The following is a 16,036-nucleotide window of genomic DNA, read 5'->3' on the forward strand; positions in this document are numbered from 1 at the left end:
GTTGGTGGTACATACGTACACAAATTGAATGAAGAAGCTGAAGTTTCATATTTTATTAAAATTATTGGTGGAATGTGTACGATTAACAAGTGTTATCACAAAGTGGAACTTCAATTTGTACAAAAATACTAAATGATCATGATAAAAATTGAACAATAGTTAACTCCATTCCTCATGGAATGAAAACAAAAACCTCACCAGTCAACCCGAGTATCATTTATAGACAATGGCGTAACACACCTAAATTTCTAGAATATATACCATCATGTACAATTCCTAAATTATCACCCAATATCCATGAACCACATAGGAAAATGTGCGCGCCAATTACAACAATACGTAACACGAAGCATCAAGACGGGGATAATTTTTTCGTTGGATCAATCAAAGACATTAGAGCTGCGATTGAAGATACTACACCGAGAATGCCGATTGCACCAGGGCTAAAAGATGTGTAACCCAAAGCAGTAAGAGGAATCAATAGGTCGCATGCGTTTTTCACAGTATCTACTGCAACATCTTGATGCTCACTTAAGAAAGCGAGAATTAATTTCATGGCACTGACAGGACACACAGAATCGATTCGGCACTGATAAGATCGGGAAGGACTGCCGATCCTGAGGGATCTTTTGTCAACTTGCCTTGTAAGACCTCGCCAAATTTCATAGACATCGCGCACCAGATTCATGGTCAGGGAATAAAGCCAATATTTGTAAGAGATAGTACTCCAACGAGAGCTGTCTACTACCATAAGTCCAGCTCTTCCAAACCAAAGAATGTGATCTGCCAAAAGAAAGAGCGCACTGGCAATTTTTGAAAGAGTTAAGGTGATTCGTACAACCAAATCAGCGTGATGAATGGTAGACAAGGCTGAATACAAGGAATCCAAGAACCTTCCCAGTCGAAGCACTGAAATGGAAAATAAAAACCATAGGTAAGAATAATATGCAACAGCACTTACTTGACGTAAAACGCACTAAAATGTACTAAATCGTAATCACACAAAATATTAGTTGATAATTAGGTTGTGGCAAAGATACATAAGTTAAATGCGAGGCTATTACATCTCCTGAATGAACCGAAGGTATATTCCAAGTTCTTTAGCTGTTCCACAGACCGACTGCCCAAAGGTCTACCTTGCATATAGTGCCAAGTTGCCTTACTTCCATACTGAAGCAACCTAAAAAATGCATTATTTTTAAATGGAATCAATCTTAAACTAAAGAAAACTAACTATTCAGTATTTTCAACCAACTAATAGCGGGTCTTTAGGTTCTCACCTCACGATTTTGTCACGTCCTGCAGTCTGATTATTCAAACTTACGATAATATCCATTTTAAATTTATAAAATCTGGTATAATCAGAATTTTAAAGTGTTTCAATAATTCATAGATAAGGAAGGAATGTCAACAGCGAATACTGTTGTTCAACTGATATACTTACTGAGACAAACGTAAAGCGCTAATATCAAAGCGTAAAATCCGAGATTCGCCTTGTCGCGCCTTGTTGTGATGGGTACAAACGTACAAATCACAACAATGGGACCCCGATACTACAGTCGCTAGGGCTGGAGTATATAATTTTTGATCTAGGTAACTCTATCGCTATAATATTAGTAATATTCCTGGTTCGGAAATACAAAAGGTGATGGCAAGTGTCGTTGGGTCCTTATATGTAAGAGCCATGCAACAAAGTTATGCGTCTGCGTACTTTATGCATAAACACCCAAGTGCAGAGGAAAAAATTAGAACCCTCAGAAAATATCAAGTAATTGTGCACAATTTTTTGTTGTAGAATACCTGAAAGCAGTGGCTTCTCAGACTTAAATGGCAAGCGTTTTTCATCGATCTTTGAGCACGTCGCGTGGAATGTATTTGCTTGGTGTTGGCCAAATAATTTCTGTAAAGAGGTATGGAATAATGATTTGAGACCTATGCCTTGATTTTGAAAAAAACAAATATTCAAGAACTTCAGTTGCCTTACCTGAATAAGGTATTCTTGGAATTTCGCTGGTCGATTCTAGCATTTTATGAACTGTCAGTAGGACCGAGCATGTTGTTAAAAACATAACTTGACCAGTTTCTGGCAATTTGGAAACCAGCTCACTTGGAACAGTTTCTAATGTCAACGTGTTTCCATCAATCTGTATTGTAAATGAATGCTCATTTAAATCAGGGCCAGATGAAGAGATATACTATAATTCAACTACCACACATCTGAGTATGAACTCCAAAATTTTAACTGAATCATGTAAGAGTGAGACATACTTCTCTAGGTAAAACAATGTCGCAAGGGCGTACCCAGTGTCATTATTATGGGGTGGAGGGGAAGTCACGGCCATTCTGGTCAGTGGCGGTTTCAGGATTTCTTTCTGGGGGGGGGGGGGGGGCACAAGCAAGGCTGTATCCAGGATTTTGTCCTGGGGGGGGGGGGACAAGAATACCTCGTAATACAAAATGAACACAATGATAATGGGACCGTATTATAAATCTTGCATATTTTTTAAGGGTCTGGGGGGGGGGGGCACGCCCCCTCCACCCTAGATCTGCCTATGATTCTGGTTGTGACATTTCAGCACAGAAAAGACGAGAAATCAAAATTTTTAGAAAATTATTCATAACTACATATTTGCTTTCTTATTTATTACAATTACTTGTTTGAAAAAAATAATTATTTTGTTCTAGTTAGGTACATGCCTTATCTTTTTTCATTACACTTAAGTGTGTGTAACAATTGTTCAAAAATCTTAAATCATTTCTCGCTTTGGCTGATGGGGGAGGGCTGCTGCATTCTCACACCCCCTCAATGTATAGCTATTAAATGCAATTCCTCATCCATTTTTATAAGAAGCAGATATCTGTTTTACCTTATATTCCCATACTTTATCTAACTTTGGGGAAATACCATTTGACAGAAAGGTAATTATTCAGGGGGGTTATTTATCCTTCCCCTTCTTCATACATACATCATTTCTGTTGGAAACCTCTCATTTACCATTACCTAAATTTATTCTTTTGCTCAAAAAATTTCATATTAGCTCAAATCAAGATTCGTTATGAAGAGGTTTCACATTTATCGAAGTTTTGACTTACATTTCAGGGGATTTTGGCCTGAACCACCCCTGAACCCTATCTTTTGATTCGACATATGTGTCCCTCGAGGACTTGCAAATAATAGCCCAGTCATTAGCTGGCTTGTGTGTTTGTCCTGAGGGTATTTTCTTCATAATAAAAGATAAGTAGTTAGAATGAATGTTTACATCATGACGTAGTGTGTGAGGAATTCTTACCTCTTTGCCTGAAGGTCCTTTTTCGAGTTTCTGGTCTAGTGCCTCAGCCAATCTGCACATGCTGTTTAGACATTGTTGAACAAATGGTGAAGCTTGGCAAGTAGAAGTGATGACATTATCAGACTCATTGGGTGTTCCCTTATAAGCAAACCAATTAGACGTTTTCCTCTGCAATGAATAGCATAAATTCAGAAAATTTCCACGTTAACTTAGATGAATTGATTAACTCCCAACTTTGTACTTAATTCTCCGCACATTTCGTTTCATGAATCTAGCTTTAAAGATCTATGATAAGGCAAAAAGAAAGTTGTATCCTTACTCCAACATGACTCTTCTATGATTTTTTCTCTGTGGATCTTTCGCACGATTGTGAATTGCCGGTGACTCCCATAAAAGTTATCACTGCGGCAAGTCCTAGTATACTTTAAAATCTAGTCAAGATCGAACACCTCTTTGTGTTCTATGCCCGGGCCTGCTCTCCGGCTGTGGCGCTGTGCGCACGATATGGACTGCTTGTGGCATCATATGCCCAGCAGTCCAGCCACACCTTGTCCGGTAGTGTCCACAAATATCCATACTAAGAATGACGCCTCGGTAGCTTAACTGGCTAAAGCATTCGACCGGAAATCGGGGGATCCGGGTTCGTATCTCGGTGGTATCGTGAAGGTGGATGATTTTTTTCTCTGTGCATCTTTCGCACTTCGAGTTAACACATTTTAAACTGTAACAAATTCATAAGAGGTGAATGTTAACAAAAACTATTCACTTATCATTGCCTTCCCTTCTTCTCGCCTTCCTTGCATGTCCCCCATCCTCTCTGACCTTCCTCATTTAAAAGCATTTACAGAATTCACTTGAATCTGTACCTTTATAACAACATGATTGTCGAAATCATTCTTGATGCTGATAAATATTCAGTGCGGAATGTACCAAGTGCATTTGCTATACCTTTACCATAGATAGCTCCACAAAGTAAAGCCACAAGCATTAAACAAGAGGTCTAGTGCCAGTGGCAGCTGATGCTTGAGTGCTGAAGCCATTGAATAGTTGAAAATAAAACTCATAGGATCCTTTCTGAAAACTGAGTGATTTTTCTCTACTGATCTGTCATACTTGTAATTCCCTTCCTGAATAGAGATAATTTACTGCTCACCATGGCATGTCCTGGCGAGTTCACTACGAGAGAGAATTCAGAGGGATCCTTATCATCTAGTGAGAAAATGCTGTTTTCCTCATGTGCATGCTACTCGAACTGTGTGCTCTATGTCAAAGAGTGCTATCCTGCATGCTTGAAGAGTTTCTCTCTGTTCAAGAGATTGATACGTTCGGAATACAATGTCATAGGAAAGGCAAATTGCACTGATGGTATTCTTCATTGAGAACAAGATGGTGTCCTCAATGCAGGGTCTCGATGTCAGGGTGATTAATATAAATTCTGTGGTAGGAAGAAGTGTCCACTTCAAATTTTATTAAAGGGAGAGGAAATATTACATATTCACACATTTCATTGGGGGTAGGGGAAAGAGGTTATCGTGTATAGAGGGGTAGCATATTGCTGATCTACTGCCGCAGCTGCCTTTGTCCCTTCCCTGAAATGGTTTTACTAAGAGGTGTAAATTAATAGCCAATGGGAACTGTGGCGGACTAGCAGAAAGCATTTCAACTGTTTTCCCGCCAGCTACCATGAGAAGGCGTTGGGGAGAGGAGACGTGGACTGAAGAGGAGAGAATCTGATGCCATGACAGTCCGGGCACGATGAGAGTTATGGTCGACATTGTAGAGCTTGTCCATGCTATTCATTTACCAAAATAAACCAACCCACCTGGTGATACGTTAATGGTGGTAGAATTTATTTACGACGTGCCAGATCATCCCCATGCAACAGGAACCTTTGAGCAAGGCTGGAGACAGAAAAATATTTTGGATGGGGCTCACTTATTGGAGAAGGAATGCATTTCATGGGGGTCCGTTTGGAGGACACCCAAGACTTTCAAATTTTGGTGGGGGTTTGAACTCTTCAACCAGTTGCATTATGACATTTTGAAATGAGGGGGTTTACCAAAGGTTTTGGGGCTTTTCCAGGATGTATGGAAAGCATCCCAGGGCAAAGGAGGGTACAGGGAAATTTTTAGAATTTTTGATCTAGAAAACATGATTCATAGGACTCAAAAACAGTAATTTTGTTCGAGAATTTATGAAAGCAAAGAATATAACATTTAAAATAAAGTAATAAAGGCTCAGGTGGGGGAGGGGGGGTTGTGACCCAGAAAACCCCCCTTGGCCCCTTTCCTTATCTGCAATGGCCTTGTCATTTACAACTGACCCCAACTACCACCCACATCAGATCACAGAGAGAGGATGGATTTTGTTGGTAAAAATAATTTATCACTCATTCAAAGAGGGGAAATACTTACATAGGGCACATGGGGCCAAACAATTAATACCCGCAAGTTGCTTAAGTCAGCTGAATTATCCATATCATCACACAGTATTTGAAAATGATTCACAATTGATTCTTCTGATCCCTGAATAAAAAAAATTAGTTTAGCACTAAGCAAGAGATATTACCAAAAAAGGAATGATAATTTTGAATATAAAACCAATGATTTCATAGAAGCAAATTAGAGACATTTTGATCACAGAATCAGTTGGCTGTGACTTTATTAATAACAATGATGTCCATCTAAAATCTTAGCTACATTTTATTTCTTTGAGTAGCTAGTTAAGATTGCTATCACAGTTTATTGGTTTCGACGCAAAGGCTATCAAGTTAATAATTTATTTCAAAAAATAGAAATGAAACTGCTCGTGAAAAATAACATTGATGCTAATGTTATTATTTCATGAATAGCCGAAGAAGCTCAGAGGGTCACTCGTGGTACACACTTTGCTGCTTGGGTAGTACCCACATAGCACAAAATATCTTCTAGATATCTAAGAAAATATCTTCAATGTCTTGGATATTTTAAATATCTGCAAGATGTCTAGAAAATATCTTCAATGCCTTGGATACTTTAAATAATATATCCTACTTTATCATACCTAGAATATTCTTGTGTTGCACAGTGGGGACCAGGGAGTTTGAACCTCCCCTACCCCCCTCGAAATATTAAAACACGCTCACTTTGCTTCATAAAAGAAAAAAAATCATTAATTTTTTAATTTGTGGGGGGGGGGGTCCAGAAGTCCGCCCCCCCCCCCTGAAAAATAAAAACACATTTACTTTGGAGGGGGAGAGTCCGGACCCCCTCCGATCCCAAAATCTGAAATATAAAAACATAGTCACTTTGCCTCATAAAAGGAAAAATTGAAAAAGTCATCAATTTTTATATTTTGGGGGGGTCCAGTGGGTCCAGACCCCCCCCCCCCTGAAATACAAAAACACATTTCTTGCCTTATTAAAGAAAATAAATTTGAAAATTGGGGGGGAACCGGACCCCCCAAACCCACCCACTCGCTATTCCACTGATTGAGGCTCTGTAATACACAAAATAAAATGATCATAATTATAAACTGTGTTGAAATTCTAGCCTAATTTTAAACCATCTGGGGAGGCCTTGCCTCCTTGCCCCCCATAAATCCTCCTATGTTGGCTGGGATCATTAGCGAATCATTTACCCTGAATTTTCCCAATAGATCCAATTTGAATATGAATGTCTAGAAAATATCTTCTCAAAGATATCTTGTAGATATCGGAAAAGTGGACATTCAGATACATATCTACAAAATATCTAGAAGATATTACAAGATATTTTCTAGACATTAGCTGAAGACATTCTAGATATTTTCTAGACATCTAGAAGATATTTTTTGCTATGTGGGTATTGCCTGCTGATGCAACAAGTTCTCATGGTATTCTCCTCCAAAAAACCTCGTGGCATCAGCCAGTTTTCAGAACTTGAATGAGTTGCTCATTACGACAGAGTTACTGTCCATTATGCACCTTGGAGAAAGGAATACCCAGAATACTCTTCAGCACAATGATTGGTGTAACAGGATATTGAGCTAGTTCTGCAGCTGAAATTTAGGTGGCTTAGTACGTTCATTTTATCATTATGGGTGATGTCTTGTGGCTAAAGCAAATGGGGGTGAGGGGAGGAAATTTTTTTCGACACATGACTTTCCCTTTGCCAATCAGCAAACAGGAGGCGTGGCCTAGTGCCTCGGAAATTCAGTTGCTATCAGACCGTCATGTTAACATCGTAAAATCTGCTCGTGGAGCAGTGTCGTCAAACCTGTAGCCTGTTTTTTGAAGCAACAAAATATGGAAAGTTATTCACAGGAAAAGCTGATAGGCCAAAGATTGCCATTTTTCGGGATGGGTAAAGAATATTCAAATGTGATTGATATATTCCATCACCAACAATCCAAATTAAGAGAACTTAGTGAAGTTTTGTCTTTGAAACTTTGATTATGATGTTTTGTTGTATTTTTGTGTAATGTGTAATTATCTAAATGCAAATTGGTATTTTTTGTAAATGGGAGTATTTCTATCATCATTTCTCATTATCCTGCAGTATTTCCTGCATTTCTCTTATTGCCGAAATACCTACATGCCATTCAGTTGATGGTAGCATTTAGCACCCAAAATGATCAACACTTCCTGTGTTGTATCGGCTCACTCCAAATATGAATAGATCAATAAATAGGAAATGAAAAACTCTTATGGAAGAAATTTACATACCTCAACCATGTGAATCAGTAGGCTGTCATAAATCAATAAAAATCCACTTAATTTTTCATCACAGAATGCACTGTTACATTTCTGAATATTATTCTTGAAGTATTCAAATAGCTGATTCAAATTCTGGTATGTGTGCTGACCAACATAAACTACCCGATATATGAATGTTTTCTTTAAAGAAAGTAAAACAGGTGCGTGAAAATGTATTAAGTTTGTTCATATGTGGTAAAAGTTCTTATTTTAGTCAATATTACATTAATTTTGATTTTTCTAGAATGAAAATAAATTAAAAGCATCCTTAATCTTGATGAAAATGATTAAGTATCATCCACAAACTAACATTTATCTCATGACTTACTTTGTTCGACAATTGTAGGCCTCGCAAAAGGCAATCAAGCAATGATGTGAAATTATCCATATTCCTTTTATTTGTCAGCCGGAAATAACGTTAAAAATATTTACAAATAAATTAAGTGATGAGTACGCTCACTACAATGCCAGTGTGCTCCCACAATTACCCTTGCTTTCTTATTTTATTACTATTGCCTCACAAAACTCAACACGCAATATTCATTTGAGATTCATTTCCTTTATTTTCAATGGTTTCCATGGTAACCAAATATTTCCCAATGCTTGTCATGCTTACCACCAAAATGAAGAAAAATATTTTCTTGCTTACCACGTGATAAATTATAATTTTAGTATGATAATTTTAGTATTGTTTAATATAATTAACTGTACATATTAGTTTTACCCATCAGTTCATATGTTGGTAAATAAATTTTAAGCATTGAATTCAAAAATAAACTGTGAACTCATCAAGTCATAACATGAGTATTTACCAAATGGAGTACTATTGCTTCTATTTCTAGTTTGTACAGTGGAGAAAAAATTAAATCAAAGTTCATTGGTGTCTGAATGCGGATACTGCGGTGGCATAGAGATGGAATGATAGCCAAAACACATGGAAAAATTTCAATTCCAGTGGAAATCGAACCACGATATATGAGAATTCCATGGGATATTTAAAAAGATAACAAAAATCAAAGAATATAACAATGAAATATGTTTATGATACTCAATAAACAAAGGATTTTTAATAAATTATTTCATGTATAAAACTTAACATAAATTATTTTAAAAAGATAAAAATCCATCATGAGACAAAAATTTATAAGTACATAGAGTGAATACTAACTTGGTGGAGCAAAAATTTAATAGCTGCATGATTTCAGGACTAAGCTACCTATGTTTAAAATTCTTCACAGACAAAATTGTAAAAATATTGCAAAATATGAACCTACTTTGATATACTAAAACTTTTTCAAAGTTTAAGTATAAATATAACATCACCTTTCTCACAGATATCACATCATAACTCAAATATGGCAGCTCATTCTGAGCAGTTGAAACGTAAACTAAAATTGTTTGATTTTTCACACGGCCCTATCACAGCATGTAGTCATGTATTCTTCATCTTTTCAATTCACTGGAATGTTTCTCTCTTAAGAGCCAACAAAAGCATCACTAGTATATGTAGTTATATTTTATATTTCACTCTTTACTTCACTAAATGCCTCTTAGTTCAAGCCCTAGTGGTTGCAATTCCCCTAAACATTGATTTCTCTTACTTCATCCTCTTGCCTTCCAATAGTAGTGTACTGAACTTTAGTCGTCACAGACTGAATCACGGGGGACATTTTAGCATTGATCCACGTACGATTCAGATAGGCCGCTCCAATGGCTAGAGCTATTATCGACAAACACAGGAAGACTGTTATGGCAACTGCAGCACTACTGTGTCCTTCCTCATCGGATGTTTTGGATGCAGAAACTGGATTCTGGGTAGAAAAAAGCAAAGAAATACTATACAATGCATGTACAATAAAAAATACAAAAAATATATGCATGCAAACAGTTCTGATTGTACGCATATTCAGTCATGAGTAGCAGGGGCGGATCCAGGATTTCTTTCTGGGGGGTGAGGGGCACAAGCAAGGCCGTATCCAGGATTTTGTTCTGGGGGGGGGAGGGGGCACAATTAAGGGTACCTCATTATACAAAACAAACGCAATGATATAACTAATAACTTCAGGCTTTACTTCGTGAAACTTCTCCATACTGGAAGTAAGGAAACAAAACTTTGTAAGGTTCACTGTTATTTAATTATGGGCACGACCCGGGTTTCATAACTTGGTTACATCGTCAGGCGACTGATCTTGCATGCATCATACATTTATACACAAAGTACACAAGTGACAGTGAGGGCATCTATCGGAAAGGAAAAGGACTGGTTGAACCCTCACCCCCGCCCTTTCAACCAGTCCTTTTCCTTTCCGATAGATGTCCTCACTGTCACTTGTGAACTTTGTGTATAAATGTATGATGCATGCAAGATCAGTCACCTGACGATGTAACCAAGTTACGAAACCCGGGTCGTGCTCATAATTAAATAACAGCGAACCTTACAAAGTTTTATTTCCTTTCATGATGATAAATGGCTCTTTTAGTGCTTCATTTACAGTGATGCATCTTCATAAGTCTCGATTCAGCCTCATTACATTTCCATGCTCCAAATATCCTGGCTCCAACTTTCCCTCCCTGGATCATTTGCTGAGATTTGAAAGCATTCAAAAGACTAGTCTCACACCACTCTCGAACCACAAAAAGCTATTGTGGGTGTGAGCAGGCCCTTGCTGGGCCACCCGGGACGTATCCCGGAGCACCCTCCAGCGTGGAAATCTTTGGTGCCCTGCTGTTCCGAAACTGACAAATTTTGCAGTCAGAATACCAACAGTGAACAGTTGACTTGATTTCAAAGGTGTCTCATTTAACAGCATGATTAACATTGTCTTGAGTAGGCAAAACAACAATTTAAATTAATATAATTCATTCTAGATCACTGCAGTAGTCCTCCCCCTTAATAGTGCTGGCACCCTCTGACCATGGCCTTCCACCGCCCTAAGAAGGGGTTCAGCACGGGCCTGGGTGTGGTGGCAAATAGATGTTTATGCATTGTAGTCCTCCCCAGCTTCTTCAGAAACATACAACCTATGATCAAGCATTTATGTATTATAAATGTTTAACAAACAATTTAGGGTATCTTTAGTCTCTCAGATTAACCTGTGGGTTCAGCTATGTTTTACAGAAAATGAGAGGATATGTAGATATAAACTTAGTCCTGAATAAGAAGAAAACATGGGATGAGTCATTCATATTGCTTCGAAGGATAGAAAAAAATTACTGATTCACAACTTACATGACCCTTAGAATCACAGTGAATATCATGAAGTCCGTGACAGGCCAGGAATTCCTTATTCCTCACAGAAACTCTTGTTTTCTGCATCCAATTTATAAGAGGCATGATTTTCTCACAATTGTTGCATGCAAATGGGTTCCCTCCAAGGTCCACCATAAACAGAGGATCTATGGCACGGCGCACAGCTGTGGATGAAAGGGTGTGAAGTAAAATTAAGAAAGGAAAAAAACTGCATGCAGGAATTATAAAGGGTGCATTAAACTATCAGAAAAAATGACTACCTAACTCACATATTGAATTGAATTGAATTTTAATACTCCAAGCTTGAATGTACACTTTTTTTTTAACAGGACAACACAAATGGAGCTTTAGGTAGCTCCAATGGTTAAAAAACCAGCATGGGAGCTACCATCTTAAAAAAATTAGTTTCACGGCAGACCAGAAACAAAAAGAAAGTATACATAGTTTTTTGAAACAATATCACTATGAAACATACATGTGATACAATCACTTACAATAAGCAAGAATAAAGTATGATATGTGGACAGAACAAAATTAATTTCTTTTTTTTCCTCCTTTCACAAAAATGTAAAAATAATATATAATATCTTATCCTGTCAACGCCCAAAGTTTTTTTTTAAACCACACATTGTTAATTTTTATAAAATATGATACATATGAGGTCAACACAATGAACACAATCCAAACTAACTGAATAATAGGGGAAACCTCAGGATAAGGACAACTTTTGTAGGAGAGCTTCCAAGTAGCATGCCTCATTTCACAGTAGGGAGTGGGGGGGAGGTGAAATGTTGGAAGGAAATGTGTTTTAGGAAATACTGAGGCCATGACTTTGTAATGAGGATAACCTTGGCCCCACTTTACCCTCAAACACATTATCACTTCTTGCTACACCCCTACTTTCCCCCACACATTACCAGTACCTCACCTGTATGTACCCACATAACGTTTGATATTTAAATACTGATCAATTTAAGAAAACCGGGACTAGCCACCGTGATGTCTTTATGGGGTCAACCACAATGCACAAATTGTGCGAAAAATCCACAGAGAAAAAAAACCATTCGCCTTTTGCCATTGGAATGCAAATGATTTTTCTCGAGGATTTTTAAATGCTGATGATGTTGATGTTGTTTGGGAGTTGTTGATGGGGGAGATTGTTGAGGAGAAAAAGCAAGAGAAAGTTGCTTGAAGTAATGAGGCAAAAAAGAAAACTAATAATCCATTTTTCTGTCGATAAGGATAGGACATTTATCACAGGTTGGAAAATGCAGGGGCCAGATTGAGCATAATGAATCAGAATTGGAGAGCGAAATCCTTTTGGAAACGTACCAATTGTATCTACAGTTATCAGTGTAAGGAAGCTGACTGGAGGCAGTAGGTATTTGTGTCAAGGAGATTAGGGAGTCAAGGAGAGTCAAAGAGAGAGAAAGGCACAACATTGAGTGACAAAGTCAGAGCTGCGAGCTGAGACATCTTGGTATTTTTGGCTTGGTCCCATCCTCGTCAACAAAAATGTGGGTTCACGTCTACGTCTCTGACATCAGATGTTTGTTTTTTTAAATCCTAATTATTTTCTTCAAGATACAGTATCCTTTTTGTCCTCACTCCTAAGAGCAACTTTCCCTTCCTTTTCCTGCTCAACAATTTCCCTCTCGTCCCATCAATAACTCTCTAATAATATCAAAATCAGTACAGATTTAAATATCAAAAGTTGCACCCTCTGTGTATGTCTAGCTCCACCTCTCAATAATAACACTTGGAGCATAGCAACCAATCAGGTGAGGCATTTTCTAGTGTAAACCACCCCCAAAATTTCTGGTACCCCCCCAGGAATTCCTCCGAACTTATCTGCAGAACTTCTCCTGCTAAGGGCTTTTCGCGCAAAGGTTTTTTGCTCTAAGTATTTTCGGGCAAAGGCTCTTCGACTCAAAGGCTCGGAGACTCTAAGTCTCGGAACTCGTCTCCAAACTCTGCCCTCCGAATCAGCCATACCTGGAGATCAAGACTTATATAGGTAGTACGGCGGAGGAATACCTACTCCTTGGCAATCGAGGGGAAGTGGGTGCTGAGGCATAAGAATGCAGTTTGGAGTGAGAAGTACTCCACTTGTCCTATCACAACTCTCTCTCCCTCCAACGCCTCATCCTACTTGTCTTTCCCCTCCTGGAATTCCAATGACTTACCTCTACCAGCTATCACACCACTTGGCTATGTCTCCAACCCAGGAGATAGAGTAGAGAAAACGGCAGGTAGGCGGTTCTCCCCCAACCCCGGCTTGGATGACGGACATTTTGCAGTGGCCCCAGTCAACGCGGGCGCCTACCGGGAGATTTACACCGATGCAGCTAACTTGGAATTTCCCAATTACCCCTCCACTCCTTTGCCAAGTCCCTCCCCTCCACCCTGACATGGTTCGGAGGTCGACCAGGCCTCTTTTTCCTTCGGCGCTGGCAGTGGACAGATTGCTCCGCTGAGAGGGTGATTTCTTAAAAATCATACAGCTAGTACTTAGTCTTTGGTAATGTTTCCTATGAGATTATTAGTTATCAACGTTGTTTTCTGTAATACTTTTGATTTTGAATATTTCTACTTGTAATAGATATTGACTGAAAATGACTCATAATTTTGTGACAATTGATTCTTTGAGTGCGGATTATTCTTGTTTGTGGAGTCTTTCCCTCAACCAGCTAGTGACAGACAATCGGAGTTCCCTGTGTCTGGGGCTTACGTTCAGAATCTGGAAGATTTAAAAATGTAACGCCACACAGGGTAAGGTAAATATACCACTGAGGAATATACAAAGAATATTTTTTTCATTCTTATTATCATTAGTATCTTTCATTCTTATTCATGATTGTCTTACAGTAAGCTTGAAGTACCTTATTTATCTGAATATAGTCCCCCCTTTTTTTTTTCAAAAATGCCCATGGTAAAGTAAACTATATTCAAACACATTTTTTTAATTTTCCCCGAAACTGAAGCCTCAAAATTAGGTGAGGGGGACTATATTCAGAGGGGGACTAAAATAGGAGAAATACGGTACATATCATTTAAATTTTCAAAGGATAAGCTCTTTGATTGTACATGCATAATATTAAAAAGTGGATTTTTACTTAAATAATAAAATAAGAAGTTCAACAATCAATTCTATCATTATGTATTTCTTTTTTTCAAAAAATTAATTTGGACCAGACTACTCTAATTTAAAAAAAATTTGGACAGCAAAGGGCTATGCAAGGGTCTACTATATAGTTACATTTAATGTTGCTCACCTGGCTTCAGTCTATCATTCATTATGTTATCCCAACTGTCGAGGGTCTCCTTTTGAAGAAACTCTATGTTGTTCTTCTCAAGGTCGAGGAAACGTAGGTGTGGCAGGCAAGAGAGGTTTAGTCCATTCAGGCCACTTATTTTGTTGTCTCCAAGGTGCAAGTCTGCAAGTGATGGCAGTCTGCAGAAGAGTTGAGGAACATCGGTGAACGTTTCAATTTCATTTTGTTCTAGGTGGATTTTCTCTAGCTTGCTGAGGTTGCTAGCCTTGAATATCTCTTCTAGTTGGACTAAGTAACCAGGAGAAGGACCTGCAATCATAATCACAAAAACAATGGCATATAAATGAAATTTTGGTCAAGTACAATCAACCTTCTTTATTATAAACCGACAAAAAAGAGAGTACAACATATACATCGGAATCGGGTACCCAGGATGCAAAGGTTACGCTCTTGAGGGCCAGGAAACAAGTAAGATACTTTCATGCCCGTGCTTCTCAGGAGGGGAAGGACTAAGGAAGGAAAAAAGGATATGAGGTGCCACCGCAATGAGAGCCCGACGACACCTCCAGGGAGAGGATAGGGATGAAATAGAGGGGATAGGAAAAAATCTGCACCGTCATTGGGACGACGGGGCCCACTACAAGCGAAACCATGCTTTGCTATTTCTACAGAAAGGAAAGATTTCCCTATGATGAAGAAAAACCCTACGATTTTCTGTAGATAGTAAAACACGTACAGTATCAATCATAGTTAACATTACCAATCTTAAGGCCATATCACACAGGGCAAGTAATTGCAATATCTGACATGTTTAAGAAGGCACAGTCAAAGTTGCAATGCAATGCGTAAAGCAGTGAATTGCTTGAATGCATGGACGTGAGATGGCAAAATTACCCCATTCTAATTTCATGCATACATTTGTGCAACACCACATCATAATGAGAAATAATTACAGTTGTAACCAGCACGGGACCATGAAAAACGGACTTCAGGATTACAATACTATGAAAACAACACACCTCCATTGGGGAGCTTCTCATCCTCATCTTCATCGACATCATCTTCATCACTGTCTTCATCATCACCGTCTTCCTCCAAGTCCCCAGGGTCAGCAAATGCATTTGTCAAGTGCAACTCTTTCAAATTGACAAAATTGCTGAACACCCGAGGGTGGTTCTTGTGCTTGGAGAGGACAATGTTGTTGTGGTTGAGGATGAGCCTCTCGACAGAAGCCACACGATGAAACGCCTTGCCCGGGATGTTGCGAATCTTGTTGTTGGAGAGGTCCATCACCCTCAGCAGGGGTGCTCCAGCCCCATCCTCCGGCTCCCCCAGGATGTTCCACATCAACTCCGTCAGTGAGTTGCCGGTGAAGATCAAAATCTGGATAGAGGGGGTGGTATGCTTCTATAACCAACATGTCCTACATTCATTTATTTTACATGTAAAAGTGAAGAATGGAGCAGGTCATGCCAAAAAAAGTGAGGAGATAATGATGAAAAATAGA

At 38.6% G+C, this 16,036-nt stretch overlaps 3 protein-coding genes across 4 annotated transcripts in view; all 3 read right to left on the reverse strand.

Moving 5' to 3' along the window:
* Nucleotides 1-38: 38 nt before the first annotated feature.
* On the reverse strand, nt 39-1,448 carry LOC124165106 (peroxisomal membrane protein 11B). Its single transcript, XM_046542394.1, has 3 exons — nt 1,281-1,448; nt 1,065-1,180; nt 39-909 (listed from the first exon to the last, which is right to left on the reverse strand). The coding sequence occupies exons 1-3, from the start codon at nt 1,334-1,336 to the stop codon at nt 353-355; spliced, it is 729 nt and encodes a 242-aa protein (XP_046398350.1). The 5' UTR covers nt 1,337-1,448; the 3' UTR covers nt 39-352.
* A 361-nt stretch (nt 1,449-1,809) lies between these two features.
* LOC124165107 lies at nt 1,810-8,414 on the reverse strand. Its single transcript, XM_046542395.1, has 6 exons — nt 8,333-8,414; nt 7,975-8,145; nt 5,705-5,815; nt 3,291-3,458; nt 1,985-2,144; nt 1,810-1,900 (listed from the first exon to the last, which is right to left on the reverse strand). Exons 1-6 carry the CDS (start codon nt 8,390-8,392, stop codon nt 1,842-1,844), a joined length of 729 nt encoding a protein of 242 aa, XP_046398351.1. The 5' UTR covers nt 8,393-8,414; the 3' UTR covers nt 1,810-1,841.
* A 624-nt stretch (nt 8,415-9,038) lies between these two features.
* LOC124165105 (trophoblast glycoprotein) overlaps nt 9,039-16,036 on the reverse strand; it is a 51,017-nt gene continuing 44,019 nt past the window's right edge. For both annotated transcript variants that reach the window (XM_046542392.1, XM_046542393.1), the window contains exons 3-6: nt 15,549-15,912; nt 14,530-14,838; nt 11,234-11,418; nt 9,039-9,815 (exon numbers count right to left, since the gene is read on the reverse strand). In XM_046542392.1, the coding sequence (XP_046398348.1) occupies nt 9,585-9,815; nt 11,234-11,418; nt 14,530-14,838; nt 15,549-15,912 (1,089 nt within the window). In that variant the 3' untranslated portion in view covers nt 9,039-9,584. The remainder of the gene's footprint in view (nt 9,816-11,233; nt 11,419-14,529; nt 14,839-15,548; nt 15,913-16,036) is intronic.

The sequence above is a fragment of the Ischnura elegans genome, chromosome 9, assembly GCF_921293095.1.
Source record: "Ischnura elegans chromosome 9, ioIscEleg1.1, whole genome shotgun sequence".
NCBI classification, from domain to species: domain Eukaryota; kingdom Metazoa; phylum Arthropoda; class Insecta; order Odonata; family Coenagrionidae; genus Ischnura; species Ischnura elegans.

What these genes read in the sequence shown, in the direction of transcription:
- LOC124165106 (XM_046542394.1), bottom strand. Translation starts at nt 1,336, where the DNA reads ATGGATATTATCGTAAGTTTGAATAATCAGACTGCAGGACGTGACAAA. An exon ending in GGACGTGACAAAATCGTGAG is followed by an intron (nt 1,181 to 1,280) that starts GTGAGAACCTAA and finishes TGCATTTTTTAG; the next exon opens with GTTGCTTCAGTATGGAAGTA. An exon ending in CTTCGGTTCATTCAGGAGAT is followed by an intron (nt 910 to 1,064) that starts GTAATAGCCTCG and finishes TTTCCATTTCAG; the next exon opens with TGCTTCGACTGGGAAGGTTC.
- LOC124165107 (XM_046542395.1), bottom strand. Translation starts at nt 8,392, where the DNA reads ATGGATAATTTCACATCATTGCTTGATTGCCTTTTGCGAGGCCTACAA. An exon ending in GCCTACAATTGTCGAACAAA is followed by an intron (nt 8,146 to 8,332) that starts GTAAGTCATGAG and finishes CTTTCTTTAAAG; the next exon opens with AAAACATTCATATATCGGGT. An exon ending in TCCAAGAATACCTTATTCAG is followed by an intron (nt 1,901 to 1,984) that starts GTAAGGCAACTG and finishes ACCTCTTTACAG; the next exon opens with AAATTATTTGGCCAACACCA.